General features: G+C 44.2%; 1 protein-coding gene across 4 annotated transcripts in view; it reads right to left on the bottom strand.

The window, feature by feature from the left end:
- Ephx1 (epoxide hydrolase 1) overlaps nucleotides 1–21,203 on the bottom strand; it is a 63,816-nt gene that overhangs the window by 13,084 nt on the left and 29,529 nt on the right. For 2 of the 4 annotated variants that reach the window (XM_077802988.1, XM_026405733.1), the window contains exons 2-3: nucleotides 9,996–10,183; nucleotides 7,711–7,891 (exon numbers count right to left, since the gene is read on the bottom strand). In XM_077802988.1, coding sequence (XP_077659114.1) covers nucleotides 7,711–7,891; nucleotides 9,996–10,178 — 364 coding nt within the window. In that variant the 5' untranslated portion in view covers nucleotides 10,179–10,183. Of the gene's footprint in view, nucleotides 1–7,710; nucleotides 7,892–9,995; nucleotides 10,184–14,152; nucleotides 14,355–14,435; nucleotides 14,511–21,203 lie in introns of those variants that run through there. The other 2 variants (XM_026405735.2, XM_026405734.2) reach the window with 2 other exon arrangements.

The raw sequence follows: 21,203 nt of genomic DNA on the forward strand, positions 1-21,203 counted from the left end.
CATACTTATTCAGATCTCCTTAGCATTTTAGTTTAGTTTGTTTGTTTGTCTGCAGTGCTGGGGATCAAACCAAGGGCATTCTTACTACATTCCCAGCCCTTTTTATTTTATTATTAGTTTTTTGAGACAGGGTCTCCCTAAGTTTCCAGGACTGGCCTTCAACTTGTGATCTTCCAGCCTCAGTCTTTCAAGTAGCAGGAATTACAAGCATCTGAACATACCCAATTCGGATTTTCTTTGTTAATTTTTTTTAAATTTAATGATGGGAATGGAACCCAGAGCTCTAAACACTATACATGCTAGGCAAGTGCTCCCCCTAACCCACAAAATTTTACTGTGGTAAGAACACAATATGAGATTACTCTCATAACAGATTTTGAAGTATATAACATAGTATTGGGTATTTTTTTGTGATCTTTTTTTTTTTTTTTCTTTCTGTAATACTGGGAATGAAACCCAGGGCCTGGTATGCTAGGCCAGTGCTACCGCTAAGCCCCACCCCCCCACCCCCTGCCACCCCTACAATACTGTTCATTATAGGTACTATATTGTTAGAGCAGATCTCTGGAACTTATTCATCTGGCATAACTGAAATTTTATCCACACTGATTAGCAATTCCTCATTTCCTCTACTCCCCACTCCGGCCACCACCTGCCCCCTCCTCTCCTCTTCTGTGCTGCCTGTTTTAGGCACCTCACATAGGTGGGGTCATGATGTATTTGTCCTTCTGTGACTGGCTTATTTAACTTGGCATAATATCCTTGAGGTTCTTCTGTGTAGTCATATTTTGCAGGATTTTCTTCTTTGTTAAGGCTGGATAATATTTGTATATATAGTCAATGGAATATTATTCAGGTTTCCTTAGTTTTAACCTAGTGTCCTCTTTCTATCCCAGGATCCCACCTAGGATCCCACATTACATTTAACTGTCAAATCTCCTTAGGCCCCTTTTGGTTGTGACAGTTTGAACTTTTAAAAGATACTTAGTGGGGGCTGGGGTGGTGGCTCAGCGGTAGAGTGCTCACCTAGCACGTGTGAGGCCCTGGGTTCCATCCTCTGCACCACATAAAAATAAATAAATAAAGGTATTGTGTCCAACTACAAATAAAAAATAAAATATTAAAAAAATACTTAGTGAATATAACTTTCTTTTAACAAAAATAGAACCCTACATTCATCCTATTTTGGAAACTTATTTTTTTTAACTTAACAATATATCCTGGGCATCTTTCTGTGTCACTAAATTTATTCCTGTCCTAACGTTTATTTTAGTAGGTAATCTTATCCTTTTGGGGACACATTGCATGATGTGAGATTATTTTTAATTCAAATTCTACCACATTATCATTTGAGCTTAAAAATAGGCAAAAAAAAAAAAAAAAAAAAAAAACCCACACACATGCTTGCGTACACATGGGTTCTCCCTGGAAGTGTACATAAGGAAAGCAGAAAGCAGGGGCTGTCTCCGGCTGGGGGCAGGGAGGAAAAAGAGACTTCCTTTTCTCTGTATTCCCTTCTGTACTTCTAAATATAAATTTTTTTTTGCATAGTAAAAACTGAGACATTTTCATGATGCTGATTTTTTTTTTTTTTTTTTTTTTGGTGCTGGGAATGGAACCCAGAGCTATACCTGCACACTAGGCAAATGCTCTACTACTGAGCTACACCCCCAGTTCCATGACATTTTAAATTTATTTAATTTTTTTTTTTTGCAGTACTATCGGTTAAATCCAGGACCTCCCATGTATGAGGACGTATTCTGCCACTGAATTGCATCCCCGGTCCCTGCCTCCTTTTTAAAACTTTCTGACAGAATCTTGCTAAGTTGTGAAGGCAGTCTTAAATTTGTGATCCTCCTGCTTCAGCCTCCAAATAGCTGCAATTATAGGAATGTGCCACCCCATCCTGCCCCAAGACATTTTAAAAAAAACTCTGTCTCATCATTCACCCCTTGGGCCCCTCTTTCCTTTTGTGGAAGGAAATGCTCTCTCTGGGTTTCCTGCAGGTCTCTGATACCCATGGGATGCTCTATGATAAGGTTGCCGGGTCAGAATCCAGGAGCTGAGCTGAGCTGAGCTCAGGAAGGCAGTGCGAGCTAGGTGGAGGGAGGGGAGGGCTTGGGTGGAGGGCACTGTAGCAGAGGGTTCCAGCCCACTGGATAGTGGGTAGGGTAAAGGAAAAGGGACAGGCTAGAAGTCTACAGAGCTGGATTGTGGCCCTTCATTTTTGTCTTGGACAATTCTTTCCTCCTCTCTGGACATGATGGAGTTGAGTTTCCCCAGGAGCAACTGATGCCCAGCAAACCCTCAGGTTGTCTGGGAATAGACAATGTTCTCCCGCCACAGGAGGCCCCACACATGGGTTGGATCTGAAAGTTCATCACAGAATTAGAAGTTAAGTGGCAGGAACAGCACAGCCAGTGGGAATGTGGACAGAACACTGGGGTAGAGGTCACAGGTGAAGCTATGAACTACCAGGAGCACAAGGATCAGAGAGGACCCTGAAAAGGGCCAGCATCATGGAGAAGAACGCAGCAAACAGAGATTGACACAGGACCTTCCTGAACCAGCCCCAGCCTGGGAAGCCCAGGGAAAGAGATGAGCTGAAGGTTTTCTGGGCCTGAGGACCAAAGCCATCAGCTGGTGCTATGGTGGTGGGGTAAGAAAAATCCAGTCCCAGGGGAAGGACTCCATCCTGCAAGGACCAGGCCAAAAATAGGCTGCCAGTCCTAGGAAGTGTTCCAGAACTGCACAGGGGTTAAGTCACAGTGGGCCACTGTCCATGATGAACTCAATGCCAGGAATTGCCCTCTTCAGAGCCTTGTGCTCTGAGAGAGGTTTTGTCCTGTATATCCCTGGTGTTCTGGGAAACCCTGAGATGGTCTGGGGGGTAAGCCTGCAGCCTCCAGAAAGGAAACAGAGGCCACAGTGATGGTGTTGCTTGTAATCCCAGCCACTGGGGCTCAGTGGAGTTGAGGCAGAGGATCAAGAGTTCTAGGCCAGACTCAGCAACTTAGACCTCAGCAAGTTAGCAAGACGCTGTCTCAAAATAAAAAGTAAAAAGGACTGGGAGCATAACTCAGTGGTAAAGAGTCCCTTGGTTCAATCTCCGGGAGCAAACACACAAACAAAAGAACACCTAGAAGGGAAACAGCCCTTTACCGCCTCCTGCCTGTAAGTCTTTGCTCTTCCCTTCTCCTTGGACCACCTTCCCCACTTACAAGGCAAGCTTCTATTCATCTTGGCAGAGGGAGCCCTCTCTCTGGGAAGTCTTCCTCACACTTGAAGGAAGTGTGGGCTCTCAAAGGTCCTGAAGCCTCCTCTCTCCTAGCGTCCCTCAACATGCGCTGTAATTACCCCTGAGGAGCCCATGAGCCACAAAGACAGGGACCCTGTCCTCAGTAACTGTGTGTCCCCAGCCCCAGCAGAGTGGGATCTGGAAGTTTCCCGTCAGTATCTGCTAGAGGGAAATTGAAGAGCTGAGGGTAACTGAGGGATCCAGGTCAAACTCCAGGAGGCAGAAGGCCAGGATTTGGCACCAAAGTTTTAAATGATGATCCTTGGAAATTGTATATGACAACCTGTGTATGATTGGACTTGGCCCCCTTGCTAGGCTCATGACAGAAGACACCAGAATCCTCCAAAGGGCACAGCAGCACTCAATGAGGAGTCCAAATTTGACCAAAAAATAGTAATAATAATAATAATTCCAGGACTGGGGTTGTGGCTCAGTGGTAGAGCACTTGCCTAGCATGTGTGAGGCCCTGGGTTCGATCCTCAGCACTACATATGAATAAACAAATAAAGTGAAAAATCTATTGGCAACTAAAAAAATTAAAATAATAATAATAATTCCAAAGCTAGGCATATGCCTATAGTCCCAGCTACTCAGGAGGTTGAGGCAGCAGAATTGTTTGAGCCCACTGTGGGCAACATAGCGAGACCCCATCTCAAAATAGAAATCAGAAAGAAGGCAAAAATCATTCTAGAATTTTGTTATGTGCTGCTGGTTTAGCTCCAGGAAGGGTTCCAGGTCCAAGATCCACTAGGATTCTACTTAGCTCTTCCCTTTCCTGTTCTTCCTCAGACCCAGTCTCCTCATATCAGAGGACAACAGCAGGTGTCTCTAGGCCAGGGTTTCCACCCATCCCATCCTGTCATCTTTACACCCACTCTGTGAAGTGGGAACCATCATTTCCCCATCATATAACAAAGCCTTTGAGGCTCAGAGGCTCAGACACCAGCCCTAGCTTGAGTTCTCTGGCTCTGGGGGCAGCATTCCCACCACCAGGGTGCGCTCTACCACCTACATTGTGAGTTTCCAATGGTCTTGAGGGTATAGAGAATATTCAGAGATTACTTTGATATTTTTAAAATTATTCTTCAATTTATTAAACTTACAAGTTTATAAAACTATTTTTTCAGTAAGCATTTGAGTTATGCTTATGAATTTTGTGCCACATATTTATGAGCAAATGTGAAGTTAGTTACTTTCCAGGGAACTTTGATTAATAGTTTGTTATATTTCTATGCTCCTCCTTTAAATATTGTATAATTTCAATTTTTTTTTGGTGGGGGAGTTAGGTACTCTATCACTGAACTACATCCCCAGCATTTTTTATCTAATTTGAGACAAGTTCTCACTACGTTGCTCAGTCTGTTCTCAAATTTGTGATGTTCCTGCCTTATCCTTGTGAGTAGCTGGGATTACAGGCATGTGCCATCATGCCCAGCTTCAATATTCTTTTCAAAACCTTTAGTTACGCCGGGTGTGGTGGTACATACCTGGAATCCCAGTCCTCAGGAGACTGAGGCAGGAGGATGACAAATTCAAAGCTATCCCCAGCAACTTAGTGAGACTCTGTCTCAAAACAAAAAATAAAAAAGGCTAGGGGTGTGGTTCAGTTGTTAAGTGCCTCTGGATTTAATCCCCAGTACCAATAAATAAATTAATTAATATAAAAAATAAATAAAAAGAACTTTAGTTGATCTGATGAAACAATATGTCTTTCAAATAGTTTATGTAAAACCTAGAATTTTAATAAATTAAATATTTTAAAAAATTTTTTCAGTTGTTGATAGACCTCACACATGCTAGGTAAGTGTGCTACTGCTGTGCCCCAGCCCCAGATATTTTTTTAAATATTCTTTTTTTTTTTTTTTGGTGGGGGTGGGTATTAGAGATTGAACCCAGGGGCGCTCTACTACTAAGCTATATTCTCCAGCTCTTTTTTTCATTTTTATTTTGAGACAAGATCTAGCTAAGTTGCTGAGGCTGTCCTGGAACTTTCAGTCCTCCTGTTTCTGCCTCCCAAGTCACTGACATTACAGGTATGTGACACCACACCCAGCTAATAAATTAAATCTTATCTGTTACTTGCAAAAGCCAAATTCTCTTAAATGTTATAAACATTTAAAATTGCAAATATGCACAATTTCCTCAACATCAAAATTAATATTATGGCAACTCACAGAATTAGAGGAAACTATTTGCAAATATCACATCTGATAAGGGACTATTATGCAGAATATAAAGAGAACTCTTAAAACCAACAACCATCACTACAATGTTTTTGACTCAAAGATGGGCAAGAGGAGCCAGGCATGTGGTGAGAACCTGTAGTCCCAGGTATTTGGGAGGCTGAGACAAAATGAATTGCTTGAGTCCAGGAATTTGAGGCCAGCCTGGGCAACATAGTGGGACCCTGTCTCAAACAAACAAAAATGGGCAAAGGACTTGAACAGACATTTCCACAAAGATCTACAAATGGCCAATAAGTACATGAAAAGATGCTCAACCACCAATCATTAAGGAAATGCAAATTGAAACCCCTTCATGCCCATTAGGATAGCTACTATTAAAAAAGAAACCAGAGGACTGGAGATATGGCTCAGTGGTAGAATGCTTGCCTAATATGTGCCAGACTCTGGGTTCCATCCTCAGTACCACCAAAAATAAGAAATAAAATAAACCAAAATTTATCAAGTATTGGTGAGGATGCAGAAAGAAACGAGATTTGGAATTCTCATGCACTGTGGGAGGGGAATGGAAAATGGTGCAGTCACTATAGAAAACAGTATGGTGGTTCCTAAAAACAAAATCAAAAAATGCATGTAGAAGTATTATATGATCCAGCAAATGTACTTCTGGGTGAAAACAGAAAGAATTGAAAGCAGGGTCTTGGAGGAATATCTACATACCTATGTTCACAGCAGCATTGTTTATAACAGCCAAAGACAGATGCAACCCAAGTGTCCATCAGTCAATGAATGGATAAACAAAATGTGTCATATAAGATGCCCTAAAAGCAAAGGAATTCTGACACATGCTGTGACACAGATGCCCGTGGGAATCTCATGCTCAGTGAAATAAGCTAGACACAGAAGGACAAATACTGTATAACCATTTATATGAGGTACTTAGAGAAGTCATATTCATAAAGACAGAAAGAAGTGAGTTGCCAAGGGCTAGGCGAGACAGGGGTGGGGAGTGACTGTTTAATGGGTACTGAGTTTCAATTTGGAGTGATGAAAAAATTTCTGAAGATGAAGGTGATACTGGCATAACAATGAACCCTCATGTACTTAATACCACTGAACTGTACCCTTAAAAATGGTGGCAATGAGCCAGGCACAGTGGCACATGCCTGTAATCCCAGCGGCTCAGGAGGCTGAGGCAAGAGGATTGAGGCACTAAGTGAGGCACTAAGCAACTCAGTGAGACCCTGTCTCTAAATAAAATACAAAGATGAGGCCGGTGATGTGGCTTAGTGATTGAGTGCCCCTGAGTTCAATCCCTGGTACCCACCCCCCGAAAAAAAATGGTGACAATGATAAATTTCATGTTATGCATATTTTACCACAACTAAAAGTTTAAAAATGTTTTAAGTTAACAAAATGTCTCTAATTTCTTAAATGTTTCTATATTTGATTTTAAGACTTTCTTCAGTTAAAAAATTCTTTGCCAGTAGGAAACTATTACTCATCCCACATGATCCAGGGGTCACATTCCCAAGAAAAATTTGGAAGTGATCTTTTCTTTCTGGAGAATTTGTATGACAATCTGTGACATAATTGGGACATGAGGTCTAGCGTTGCAAACAGACAGGAAAATTTTTCAAAGAACTGACCATCTGAGCATCTTTGAACAGTTGTAATATTGGGGGGTACCAAACTTTAAGAAGGGGCTGAGCTGACTGAGGCCATACCCAGGTCCCAGTCATCCTCTCCCTTCTTCTCAGAGATTGCTACATAGTCAGACTGGACTTTGCATTTCTTTCTTACTTTCTTTGTACAGAGGATTGAATCCAATGGCACTTAACCACTGAGCCACATCCCCAGCCCTTTTTAAATATTTTATTTAGAGACAAGGTCACACTGAGTTGCTTAGGGCCTTGCTAAATTGCTGAGGCTGGCTTTGAACTTTTGATCCTCTTGCCTCAGCTTCCTGAGCTGCTGAGATTACAGATGTGAACCACCATGCTCAGCTGGATTCTGCATTTCTTTGGTTTTTATGTTTATTTATATGTTTTTTCTGTTTCTCTCTGAAGATCAACAGTTCATTGAGAACTGGCGATATTTTTGCACTCTGGTAAGGTCACAGTGACTTATAATTGGATTCAAGGTTTCCCCAGCTTTATTTGATTGAAACATGAAAGATGGCTGCTTCTGTGACATACATCCCTTCGAGCTGGTGTTCTGGAAACATACCTTCAATCTTAGTCTTGAAGTGAGGGTACTTGTTGAGGAACTCCACCTGCTTCCTCCAGTCAAATTCATTCCTCCAGTAGGACAGGATTTTCTTCAGGTAGTTGGAGTTGAAACCATAATGGAAGCGGCTGTCCTCCAAAGGTGGAGTTAAGCGAAATTTATCAATCCGCTGATGTAAGTCCTGGAGTGAAATGCAGGGGCCAAGGACAGAGCACAAGAGAAGGTTTGTTTCTACAGGACAAAACCAACCCTGCAACCACACTGCACCAGAGCAGTGGCAAAGAAAAGCTCCCCCTACTTTTAGGCATGTGCGTCTGTCACTGAAGGCTGCAGATTCCCTTTTCATCTTTCTTTCTTTTCTTTTTCCTTCTTACTTTTTTGGCAGTGCTGGGGAGAGCACCCAGGGTCTCACACATGCTAGGCAAGTGCTCTACCACTGAGCTATATCCCCAGCTCTTATTTTCTATGTTTGAAATATATGAATAATATTCATCTTAAATTTACCAACACTTCTACTTCTATATATCAGGGATTAGCAACATTTTTATTGGTAAAAAAAAAAAGATAGCATTTTTTTTTTTATGTGGGGCTGGAGATTGAACTCAGGACCTTGTGCATACGAGGCAAACTCTCTACTGACTGAGCTACAGCCCTAGCCCCAGAAAGTGAATGTTTTTGACTTTGCAAGATGCAACTATTCCATTTTGTCTCTGTAGTGAGAAAACAGCTACAGGTGATATACGGACGAATAGGTATGGCTCTATTCTAATAAAACTGTATTTATGGGCATTGAAATTTGAATCCATGTAATTAAAAAAATATTTTTAATTGTAGGTGGACACAATACCTTTATTTTGTTAATTTATTTTTATGTGGTGCTGAGGATTGAACCCAGTGCCTCACACATGCTAGGCAAGGGCTCTACCACTGAGCCACAAACTCAGCCCATCCATATAATTTTCATGTCACTAAATATGATTCTTTTGATTGTCTCCTCCCAGCCATTTAAAAATGCAAAAACAATTCCTGGCATGGGAGCAGTGCAAAAATAGGTGGCAGACTACATTTGACCCATGGACTATGGCTTGCCAAGTTTTGACATGCAGCATTGAATGCTGTAACTCAATTGAGATAAAAAAATCACTGACAAGGAGATAGAAGCAAGTCCTTTAGGCATGTATTAGGCTAAAAGGCCAGCAGCCCTGCTGGGGGACGTTCATGATAGTTCATGGATCATCTCAAGTGTCACTGTTCCCAGGGCTTCTTCCCAAGTGCTTTGGCTACCCCCACACAGATTTTAAAAACCTCAAGACTCCTTTAGTATATAGAATCCACAAAAGGAGTTATTATCTTCAGAGCGCAGCTTCTGCCCTCACTAGCAAGACCATAGCAAGTTCTATCAAGGAAGCCCCAGTTGGTTTCTCTTGGGTTTAGTCCAGTTTCCATTTTTAAATTCCTTCCTTCTTGAAATTCTCAATGACCTTTTATCAGCACAATCATCCTTACTAATGTTTTAGTTAATATATCTCTGTGAATGTTCCTTTTCTCACCTACTGGGGTAAGCTATTTGAAGAAAGAGTCTCTGGTTTCTTTCAAGCACTCAGCAGAGCACCTGCACACAGTAGGTGCTCAAGTGCCACAGAATGAAGGAAAGAATGAGCAGGGGATGGGCAGGCCCATCCTCCTGGCCCTGCTCACAGCTCACTGCACCCTCAGGTGATTCCACTCCACTGATCACTTCCTTCCTGATTCTAGCTCTCGTGGGACGGGGCAGTGATTTTGGAGTTAGACCCAAGTTCAAATCCTTCTGCTTGTTGGCTTGATCACCTGGGACAAATTGCTTTACCTGTCTGAGCTTCATTTCTACAACTGTGAGCAGGGACTGAAGGTGACGGTGGATGGCTGACACACATACTAACCAACACTGGCACTGCCTTCTGAGTGCTACAGCGTTTCATGTCTCCACCTGGGACCCAGAAGAAGGGAAAACATCTGCTTTCTGTGACCTTTGATGCATATAACTGGTCCAGCTGGCAGCTTCCTGCCTGGCACTGTGGGGCCTCGGGGAGGGGAAAGGAGCAGGAGGGAAGGGGCAGAGGGGGGAGCTGGGCATGCCTTTTGTGAGCAACCTGCACCTGCCCTGTGACAGAAGCTAGAAAGAAAAAACTTCCAAGGAGGACTACTCCCCCAACCCTTGTCTAAGCCCAACTCATCACAGAGAAACCACAGCAGTGCCCCTACCCTCCCCTTTGCCCAGCCTGACTAGGAAAAGGTGCCTTACTTACATTGATCTCCTCGTCTGAAGTTTCCACCTTGAAAGGGCGGATGCTCTCATCCTCCCTGGTTATGGTCTTCACCCCTGGCCCCCACCACCCATCTTCAAATGGCAAAATTTCCTCCCTGTCCCGGGAGATGAACCAGTAGATGACGAAGCCCAGCACTGAGGCAAGGAGAATTTCCAGCCACATGACTCCTGCAAGAGGAAGGAGCAGCCATCAGCAAGAGACTGGGAGACTGCAATTCTCAGCAGGCTTCTCCCACCCCTCCCACGGCCCCCAGGGCCCCCACCGCCCCCAGCTCTCTTTCCACCCAATCCCTGGTTTTATGTATATTCTTGTGAAAGAAATGTGAAAGTTTCCAGAATCAAAATTACTTGTGTCAACCATGCCAAAAATAAATAAATAAATAAAACTAAGAGATTACGAAGAAAGGATTCTTATGCATGATAGCCTGATAGTAGGTATACAAAAGACTCTGCCAAAACCACATTCTTGTACAGAGGCCACCACAATTGCATACAAAAAGTATTTCTACAAGGACATCTGCCCAGCAGCTCTCTGTACAACCTTGGATAGACACCAGTCTTGTTATTAATCATTGTGGCCAAAGATTATTGTTTCAAAATAATAGATATGATTCTCCTTGGTTTTGTCTTTAAAATTTACCCTTGCCTCAACTTCTTTGAATACACCCGTGGTTTTTTGTTTGTTGGTTTGTTTGTGCTGGGAATTGAACCCAGGGTTTCATGCATGCTAAACACATGCTCTACCATGGAGTTGCACCTCTAGCCCCTGATTTTTTAAAAATATTTTTTAGTGTTGACGGACCTTTATTTTATTCATTTATTTATATGCGGTGCTGAGAACTGAACCCAGTGCCTCACACATGTGAGGTAAGCACTCTACCATTGAGCCACAATCCCAGCCCCTCTAGCCCCTGTTTTTCAATTTAGGTTGACAATTCTAAAATATAAAAATGTACACATATATGTACATGATATATATGTGTATATATTATAGAAAAATTGGAAAACAGTAGAGAAAGAAAAAAAATCACCTATAATTCTACCAAGCAATGAAAATCATTGACCACATTGGGAAAACATGAACTTGGCTTATGCACGGCCCTGAAGGCTGCACTTCTAATGCCTCAAGGCCTCTAAGAGGCCTTCTGAGAAGGCTCTGTTCCTACCTCCTGACTCCCCCTCGGGACAAGGAACTTTCTGGCACAGTGGGCCTGGGAGAAAGGATGGGGCACGAGGCTAAGTGTGGCTCAGCCCTTGGTCTGTCTCTCTGGGAGAGGGGCCTGTTCTCATGGTATACAAAGGTTAAAGGGGAAGTCTGAAGTGCTGGAAGATTAAGTTTAGGTGAGAGGGTCATGTTAGAAATGCTACTATGGTCACACATCTTGGCTGTGTGTGTATGTTTAATGGCTTTATGAAATATAATGTATGTATTATACAGTTTTCCCACTTAAAGTGGGCAATGCAGCAGTTTTGAGATGTGTTCACAGATATGTGCAAATGTCATGAGCCATCCATGGGTTGCTTGTGGGTCACCACGAATCGAAGCCTAGTGAACAGAAACATCTGATGTCTGGGAATGACCCATGGACATTTTCTCTGGTCAATTGCCCAGGGACAGTTGTGAATTTCTATCTCACTCTGCCATGTTTCAAATAGCACCTGAGATGGGTGTGACCTGCCCAGATGTCAGTCAACCTGCTGGACTGCAAGACATCATGAAGCCAGCTGAGAACTTGGCGACTGGCAGCCATTCCTGCCCTGGAAACCTTATCCCTGCCTTTGATGTACTCCCTTAAATAAACCACCGGAGCCATCTTTCCTTTGTCTAGTTCCAGCTCTTGTGTGGACTGGATGCATCAGGGGCTCCGCTTTTGTAAATATATTTCTGACTCTTGGTCTTTTGTTCTTCACTAATTATATTTTAGACTTTGGTTTTCAGTGGCTTACAACCTTCTCGGCAAGAAGAAGAACCCCCCAATGAGACTCTGGCTGTGGCTCCCCCATTATGCAACCATTACCACAGCCAATTTTAGGGCATTTATGTCACTTCAATGAGAAACCTTATACCCTGTAGCTATCACTCCTCTATTGCCTCAGCCATCCCCACCCCAGGGCCCTAAGCAATTACTATTCTTCTTTCTGTCACTATAGATTTACCTATTATGTTTCAAATAAATTCAAGTGTGTCTTAATCCCCATTGATCTGAATCTTGCGCATTTTTTCTCAAAGAGAAATAAAGAAGAACTTATTCTCTGCCAACCAATGCCAGGAAGATACCAGCCCACCACTGTGGTCTGGCTTCTCACCTTCCAACTTCCTGGGGAAGAGGTTCATGGCCTATTCATGTTCAGAGAAACCTGCATGAACATGAACATGGTCCTTTGCCAGAGCAGAGGAGGTTCTATTGGATATAATGTGGTCAGGACCCAATTAGAAGAAAGGTGGAATGCCCCACCTACCACGATGCCCCAGCACCTCCCTGATTCCATCCTGGAAACTCAAGGCAGGAGGAGGACTTTGCTAGGAAACCACAATTTATGTGCCCTTTAGTCACTACATGTTACATGTTCAGGATCCTGCCAGGGGTTTGCAGAGACTTGCTCCTGCCGAGAGTTGCCCCTTTCAGCTGAGAACTTGGCGACTGGCAGCCATTCCTGTCCACAGAGATCCAGCAATGGTGATCTAGAGATCTATCCATGGTGTCAACTTTACTGTCTTCCTTTAGCACAGTGGGAACTAATCTGGAAAACTGGCTATTCCCTGCTACCTTTTAGCTCTTTCATATCAGTCCCTTGGAGCCATCTGATTCTTCCTTCATACCCATCACCACATAGGTACTAATGCATTCAGATTGAGTCCCCTCTTTGCCCAGTCTCCTCCTTGGCCAGAGCCCTCATCACTCCACATTTAGAATACTGGGAAAGCTATCAAGAGAGATAACCCAAAACCCCATATCTTAGCCACCAGTGCACTTTTTAGAAGTCACTCCAATCTTCTTCCTGAAAACCAAACTTGAATGTTCAACATATCTTCCTCTCTGGAGTATGAAACTCTGAAGTTTTCCTAAAAATCTGCGATGTGCCAGATTTTTAGGAAATCTTGACCATCCCAGCCTGAGATGTAATGTGGGGTTGTAATAGAACGTGTTGGTGCATGTTCTATCCCTAGCTAAGACAAGCCATGGCTTCATCTTTCAATCCCAAGCACCAGCAGTCCCTATCTGTAAGTGCCCTGTATATGACAGCTGATCAGATGAGTGGCTAGAACCAGCACACCTACAACTAAAACAAGGCAAGGGATGGCTGGAGAGGAGTCCTTGATTTTTTTTTTTTTTTTGGCCACAGAATATTTATTTATTTATTTACAGTAGAATTCATTTTGACATATTGTACATAAACGGAGCACAACTTATTCCTCTGGCTGTACCTGGTGTGGAGTCACTACAGTAGTGTAATCGTACATGTATATAGGGTAATAATGTCTGTCTCATTATACTGTCTTTCCCATCCCCACCGCCCCACCCCTCCCTTCACTCCCCTCTACACAAACCAAAGTTCCTTCTTTCTTCCCTATCCCCCCACCCCACTATGGATCAGCATCTGCTTATCAGAGAAAACATTCGGCTGCCTCTGATTTTAAGGTATTCAGAAAAGAAAACTTGCATAAACTTTTTCCATTTTTAGAGAGACCCTCTGTCCATCCCAGGCAGTTCTCCCCTTTTGAGAATATGGGGAAGCCTAGCCTCCATGATATCGAAGGCACTAGCTTCCATGATATTGAAGGCAGGGTGGGGTCTAGGGGCTGTGGTGCATAGGAAGAACAAGCAGGAGGTAGAGAGCAGATACCAGAGCTTTTCCTAGCAGCAGGAGCAGGTGGATATAGTTCTCTGGGCACACGGATCACACCATAATAAACCAAAGTTCTGGAAAGCAGGAACTACATCTGTCCTGGTCACTGTCCCAACTTCTAGCACCCAGCACGATAGAGAGAGACATTCTACCAATATTTGTACCAACTTCACAGGCACTGGATGCAAATTAGGCACTTTTTGCAGGATGTTATAAGGGAACTGCAAGCCATAAAAAAACAATAAAGGATCAACCTCCCAAGTGAACTTGACCATCTGCCCTCCTTACCTGACTTCAGCAGCAGGAGGCCCAGGGTATCTTCCTTCTGGGATATGACTGCCCGACTTTCCCTTTTCTGGGCAGTTATCCCAGTGCTTTCACCTGTCCGCTTGGGCTCTGTTCTCACCCTTTGATCACCTCCTTGGGAAGCAGAGCTGTGGAGCTCTGCACACAGTGACAGTCTAGAGACTATGGGAGAGGTAGGGCAGGTTAACACCCACCACTCCTTTTTAAAATTGCACAGTCCTGATGACTCAGCTAAGCTCATGTGTGCACAGTGTGGTTATCTCACCTGGACTTCAAACAGCAAACTGAACCATGTTGACCCCAGAGACATAGTGTTGAATGATCACTGATTGAGTCCCACCTAAATGGGGGGAATCCAGGACAAAGAAAGGACAATGTAATGGGGCATCCTGCATTGCCCAGGACATTACAGTTGTTCCCCCTTATATATGTTTTGGTTACCCACAGTCACCTGAAGTCTGAAAATATTAAATGAGTATGAAGTGGTTCATAAGTTTTAAATCGTGTGCCATCCTGAGTAGCATGATGAAATCTCACATTGTCTTGCTCCATCATGCCAAGGCCTGTATTCACACTGAATGTGCCACCCACCCTTCAGTTATTTAGACTTCTTAGTTATCAAATTGTAATGGGTGGGCATAGTTGTGCATGCCTGTAATCCCAGCGACTTGGGAGGCAGGAGGATCTTGAGTTCAAAACCAGCCTCAGCAACAGCATGGTGCTAAGCAACTCAGTAAGACCCTGTTCCTAAGTAAAATACAAAATAGGGATAGGGATGTAGCTCAGTGGTTGAGTGCCCCTGAGTTCAATCCCCAGTACCAAAAACCAAACAAAACAGAAAAACCATACAAATTGACTGTGACAGTATTGCAGGGCTTGTGTTCAAGAAACTGTTATTTCACCAAGTATAGGGGTACAGGCCAGCAATCCCAGCAACTCAAGAGGCTGAGGCAGGAGGATTACAAGTTCAACACCAGCCTCCTAAACTTAGTGAGACCCTGTCTCAAAATTAAATAAGAATCAAAGGGGAAGGGGAGAGAATAGAAGTTCAGTGGATTACACAAAGGAGAATAAAGGGAAGTGAGGGGGGACAGGAATAGGAAAGACAGTGGAATGAATGTGACATAAATTTCCTATGTAGATATATGAGTATACCACAGAGAATCTCAACATCATGCACATCCACAAGACTGGTAGCCTAATTAGAATAAGATATACTCCATGTTTGTAGAAATATGTCAAAATAGACTGCACTGTTTTGTCATGTATAACTAAAATAAATAAATAAAAAAATTAAAAAAGAAGAAGAGCCAAAGGAGGGATGGGAATGTAGCTCACTGGTAGTGCACCCTTGAGTTCAATCCTCAGATCCTCAGTAATACACACACACACACACACACACACACACACACACTCACACACACACACACCAAAAAAAAAAATCCTTATTTCATTTCATAATGGCACTAAAGCAGGAGTAGAGATGCTGGAAACTTTATTATGTTGCTGTGTTACAAATGCTAAATTATATTATTAGTTATTGCTATTAATCTTTCACTGTCTATAAACTTTATCATATGTACATAGGAAAAAAAACAGTATTACCAGGGTTCAATACTGTCCCTGGTTTGAGGCATTCATGGAGTAGGGAGCTAGGACTGCATTCCCCTCAGATAAGGGGAGATTGTTGTATAGCTCAGGTCGAGTGCAAAGTAATAGATTAAAAAAAATTAAAAGCTCTATCTCTTGCATTCTAATTAAGATAACAAGAATATTAGTACTTTGCTCTGGGACTGTGCCTTAGAGTCACAGATCTTGGATTATAAAACAGGCATAACTGCAGTGTGTTAATTAACCATCCAGGAACAGCCCCTTTATTTAATAGCAGGTATTGAATGAGCACAAAGAAAGGTGTTCCGGATTAGCCCACAGTAAAATCAGGCATTGTCTGCTGGTGGGATTTCAAAGGATGAGATAAACCATGGTACAAGAAAATTCGCCAAGGAGCCCCGACTCATGAAACTCGACTTTCATTTTCACTCATTTAAGGCAAGAATCAGAATAGGCAAAGGCTTTGTCCCAAGTCAACTGTGAGGATTAGATTTGTGGCCAAAGAATGCTTTCTCGGTCATTGAACGTGTTGTTCGTCCCCCCTCCCCCCTTTCCTCCCACCCTCGGTTTATTTAACTCTGTGCAGGATCTGGAGCCTTATATAAGCTCTCTGGGAACCCCGTTCCCAGAGCACAGATGAGCCACGACTGCACCGGAGCTGCGTCCATCTGCTCCAACCTGTCTCCCAGGCCTCAACACCTTTTCCCCCTCAATGAGCCAAGAGAAGGGGTGGAGCTCTGGAGCCCGACCAATCAGAGTCAAGCGCTTACTCTAATCTGCCTAGCTCCGCCCACACGCCCCCCTGCCAGACTGAGCTCCCCAGATGTCCACAGGCCAGGGCCAGAGCGACTAGGAAGGCCAGGTGTCCAGAGTAGACCACACTCAGAGCGCAGTTTGGGGTGGGGTCGGTGGAAGCAAACATCGCCCAATATGAAGAGAGGGACTGTTCACAGGGAACCATTCTGGTTAGCCGGGGGCCTGGGTTGGGGAGGGGTTGGCGCTAGGCAGATGACAGAGCCCTCCCTTCTCTCTCACGGTTTCTCTGATGGCCACCCAGCACCTAAAAGGAAGAGAGGGACTGTATCAACTCAGCTCCAGCGAGCTGACCAGGAGCTAAGGTCATGCCATAAGCATCCAGTTTAATCCTCTCACTTCATAGTTCAGAAACTGAGGTGGGTGGGAGGGAGTCATTCTAGGTCATGTGGCCAGGCAGTGGCACATTTGGAATAAAGGGAGAAAAGAATCACACCATAATTCTTGCATTCTCGTGTAACTGCTCCAGAGCAGGGATTTTCAACCTCTGCAGTTTAGGCCTTTGGGACTAGGTAATTCTTTGCCTATGGGTGTCCTATGCCTTGTACAGTGGTTAGCAAGCATTCTGACCTCTATTCACTAAGATACCAGTAGTTTCCTCTCCCTAGACATTGCCAACTGACCCTGGAATTGGGGTTGGGGGGTGGAGGTTGTTCTCAGCTGAGTACCAGTGTTCTTGATGGATGGTTCAAGTTTGGGGTGCACCAGAATCACCTAGGGAACTTATTAAACCCAAAGTTTCTGATTTAGGAGGCTTAGGATGGAGCTGGAGAAGCTCTGGCTTTAACAAGTTCTTAGTGGCCACTGGAGCTATGGTCTAGGGACCACGCTTTGAGACTCCTGCTCTAGATTAGAGTAAGAGCTTTAAGAAGACCAGGTTACCTGTCCTGCACCGAGCTCACTTCAGGCAGATGCAAGGATCCCACTGACCGTTGTTGAATGAATATTTGTGCCTGAGGTGGGAAGACATGGCTTCTTTGTAGGAGCAAGAGAAAAACCATCTCCAGGTAACAGAGAATAGAGAATCCCAGAGCCTCTGGGGAGATGGATCCAATGGTTCTGGGTCCACAGACACTATGATACCACCAGAAATGTGAAATAAATGCTATAGCTTCAGAGCTACCTGCTGCTCATCCCCTGGCCAGGACTGTGAAAGGCTTAGCAACTCAACCCTCAAATTTTGCCAACTCTCTTTTCTAAGGAGGAACCTCCAAATAAATCCCCTAACCCTCCCTCACAGCTTGCATGCTGTAATTTAAACTCTCAGCCAGAAACATGGAGCAGCCCTGCTCTGAAGCCTGAAGCCTCATTGGGCAACCTTCTGTCCCCTCAAAACAGACCACTGAAGCCTAGGATCCCCTTCATTTCCCACCTCTCAAAGTCCTGTTCTTACTTCTTCAGTAGCCAGCAAAATCTCACCCTTTGAGCTCAATGTATTTATATCCTCCTCTGGGTTGTGACCCAGAGGCCTTTTGCTTTGGTGGGCAGAGTCTGAGGGTGATAGAGCTTCCTCTGGTACCACTCTGAGCATTTTGTATTGTTTAACTGATTTCATCTTTAAAACATTCCCATTTTACAGATGAGAAAACTTGTTCAAGGTCAAATAGCCAATAAGTGAGGGAGGCTTTCAAATCTAGCCAGCCAGATGCCACAACCCACACTCTGTACCCTTCCCTAGGCTACCTCTAGTCTTTATGCTATGTTACTTGGGGAAGGTTTCTCTGTGCAATGAAACTGTGTGGCAGGGGTGATGTCCTTTTCAACCTTAAGTCTTCACTGTATCTTTCTATAAAAAGGTACCTGACAAGTCACAGGCATTGAGTACCATGGTAGAGAAGTGAAAAAAAAAAGCAAGTGCAGAAAAATGTATAGAGTTAACAGGTGTCATTTGTGTGGAGCAAAGAATACAAACATCCACAGTGAAGATTATCTCTGGAAGTTCACCTGAGACACTGGTAACAGTGGCCCCTGCAAAGAGGAAACCAGGCAACAAGGGAGAGGGTAAGAGCAAAATTGCACTGAATAGGGGTGGGGGTGCAGCTCAATGGTAGAGCATTTGCCTAGCATGTCAGCCCCTGGATTGTCTCCCTAGCACTGCAGAGGAGGAAATGTGTTAAGTTAACTTTTGTACCTTGGGAAAACTAGTTTTTTGTTGTTATTGTTGTTGTTGTTGTTTGTACTAGGAAATTGAACCCAGGGGCACTTAACCACTGAGCCACATCCCCAGCCCTTTTTATATTTTATTTAGAGACAGGGTCTCGCTAAGTTGCTTAGGGCCTCATGAAGTTGATGAGGCTGGCTTTGAACTTGTGATCCTCTGCCGCAGCCTCCTGAGCTGCCCAGTGGAAAAACAATCTACTCAAGCACAAATAATTCTACATTTTTAAAACATGAAAAATCATAAGGGTGACAGGGTTTTTCCTGTGAGTCCATTTCCTCAGTGATTCAGACGCTTCACAATACCAGAGCCTCACAGAACATGCTCCAGCAACCAAGGCTGGGACGGCTGCTGCATGACTTTCTTCCGCCCAAGAAGCCTGTGGGACAAAGGTTAATTCAGAAATCCATGCCACCTGATGACCAAAAGTCCAGAAAAAAATGTGTAACTGAGTAAACTAAGCCATCTGGGCGGTTGGGAAACAGTGGCCGCCAGAGAACTAGTATCCACGTGGAGGCCATAATCTGCTTTCACCTCTGCAGATGACAGTGTTTGTGTTTCTATCCTGGACCTCCTTTGAATTTTACACCTGTACACCCACCTACTAACTTGACTTTCTCAGAGTCTCCAAACCTTCAGTGCATTTGAAATTGCATTGTGTGTTTGACCCCTAAACTGTGCTTCATTTCAGGGTTCTCTCTCACAGCAACTGGGACTGTTTCCAAGTGCCAAACCCAAGACCCAGGAGAGGTCCTTGAAACCCTTCTCCTTCATGCCACCCCCATATATCACATATCACCAGCAAGTTCCTACAGCTCTATTTCCAAAATACATCTCGAATTCATCTCTGCCACCACACCCCAATCCAGGTGCCTGTGGCCTCTCCCCTGAACTACTGTAAAGTCCCCTTCCTGGTCCCCTCACCCTTGCTTTGTCCCTTGAACACTCCACTCTGCAAGCCAGAGTCATTTTGGACTTGACCTTGTCAGACCCAAGTTAAAATCCTTGAAGAGCTCCCCAATGCCCTTGAGATGAAGCAATACTGGTAAATAACCTTCAAGGCCTGGGCCCAGCCACACCCCTCTACACCACTGCACCTTCAGTTTTGGGGTTTTTTATTTTTTATAGTTGTAGATGGACAGTGTGCCTTTATTTTATTTTATTTTTTATGTGGTGCTAAGGATGGGACCCAGTGCCTCACACATGCTAGGCAAGCTCTGCCACAGAGCTACAGCCCCAGCCCAGGTCCTTCAGTTTTTTCCCTCCCTCCTACCACAGGGCTCCTGAAAGGTTGTTCCCTCTCAACCTCCTTAATTTCTACTCATCCTTCGGATTTCAGACCAAGCATCTCTCCTTCTGGACAATTTCTCCTGACCTATTCCAGCATGATGCACCTGTAATTTCTGGCCGTTGTCACTGCCACACTTGTCTTTGTGACTGTGTAACTAATATAGCCTCCCCTACTACACTGAAGTGCCATTGGGGTACTGACCATGTCTGCTTTGGCTCCCCTCTGGATCCCCAGGGCCTGGCATTTTTTGGATGTTCAGTAAATACTTATTGAATGTATATAAAATTTCTTTGGATAGCAGTGTAGAAAACTATCAGAACTTCTGTACAAAAAGATGGCTGAATTTTCCTTGAAGAGTAATGGCTTGCTTCTCAGTCTTTTTTATACAGAAGGATCATAAGATTCAGGAAAAGCTTGAGTGGATAGCATGTGGCAAGTTTTCCCCCAAGAAGACTAGACTGCCAGTGTTGGAGACCCACTGCCAATTTCAGGGTTTGATCTAAAAAGATGAGGATCAGACTCAGTTGCCCTCTGAGGGAGATTCCCCTCCCTCAAGCCCAGGAACGAGTCGGAAAATGCTCCTAAAATCTTAATAAAGTACTAGCTGACCATGACTCAGCACATATGTGGTCTTGGCTAAGCACCTTACAGGGCTGACTGCCCAATTGTTTTTCCAGAACAAAAGCCAAGAGGGTGCACACAGCCCTGCCACCGCTGAGCAGGGCCAGGCTCTGGCTCTACCTACATGTGAGGATTCCTCTCTCTGTAGAGCGGTGTGACATTTTCTGATGGTGACTCAGACTCACAGTAGTGTCAGAATTTTGTGCTCCTCCTGGGAGATGTCTGCTACTTTGGGGTGGGAAACTGTGGGGGCAGAAGGAGTCCAGGAAAATCCATGGCGCCTCATGCCCCTCAGATGCCATGCCAGAAAGGTGGGGCTCGGAGGGTCTACAAAGCTTCCTCACCCAGGCCCCAAGCCTGTCTCCTCCCAACCTTCCCTGCCCCCCCAGCCTGTCCTCTTCTCCCTGGGGGAAGGAGAGGAACACCCAGTGAAAACAGGGAAACAGATGGCTTTTCCTCCATTCCAGGCTGGCCTGCCAAGGCAACCCAGAACAGGACTGTTTCCACAGCTGACTCCCTGTTAGCAGCTGCCCGAGCCT

The sequence above is a fragment of the Urocitellus parryii genome, chromosome 9 (genome assembly GCF_045843805.1).
Source record: "Urocitellus parryii isolate mUroPar1 chromosome 9, mUroPar1.hap1, whole genome shotgun sequence".
Classification (NCBI taxonomy): domain Eukaryota; kingdom Metazoa; phylum Chordata; class Mammalia; order Rodentia; family Sciuridae; genus Urocitellus; species Urocitellus parryii.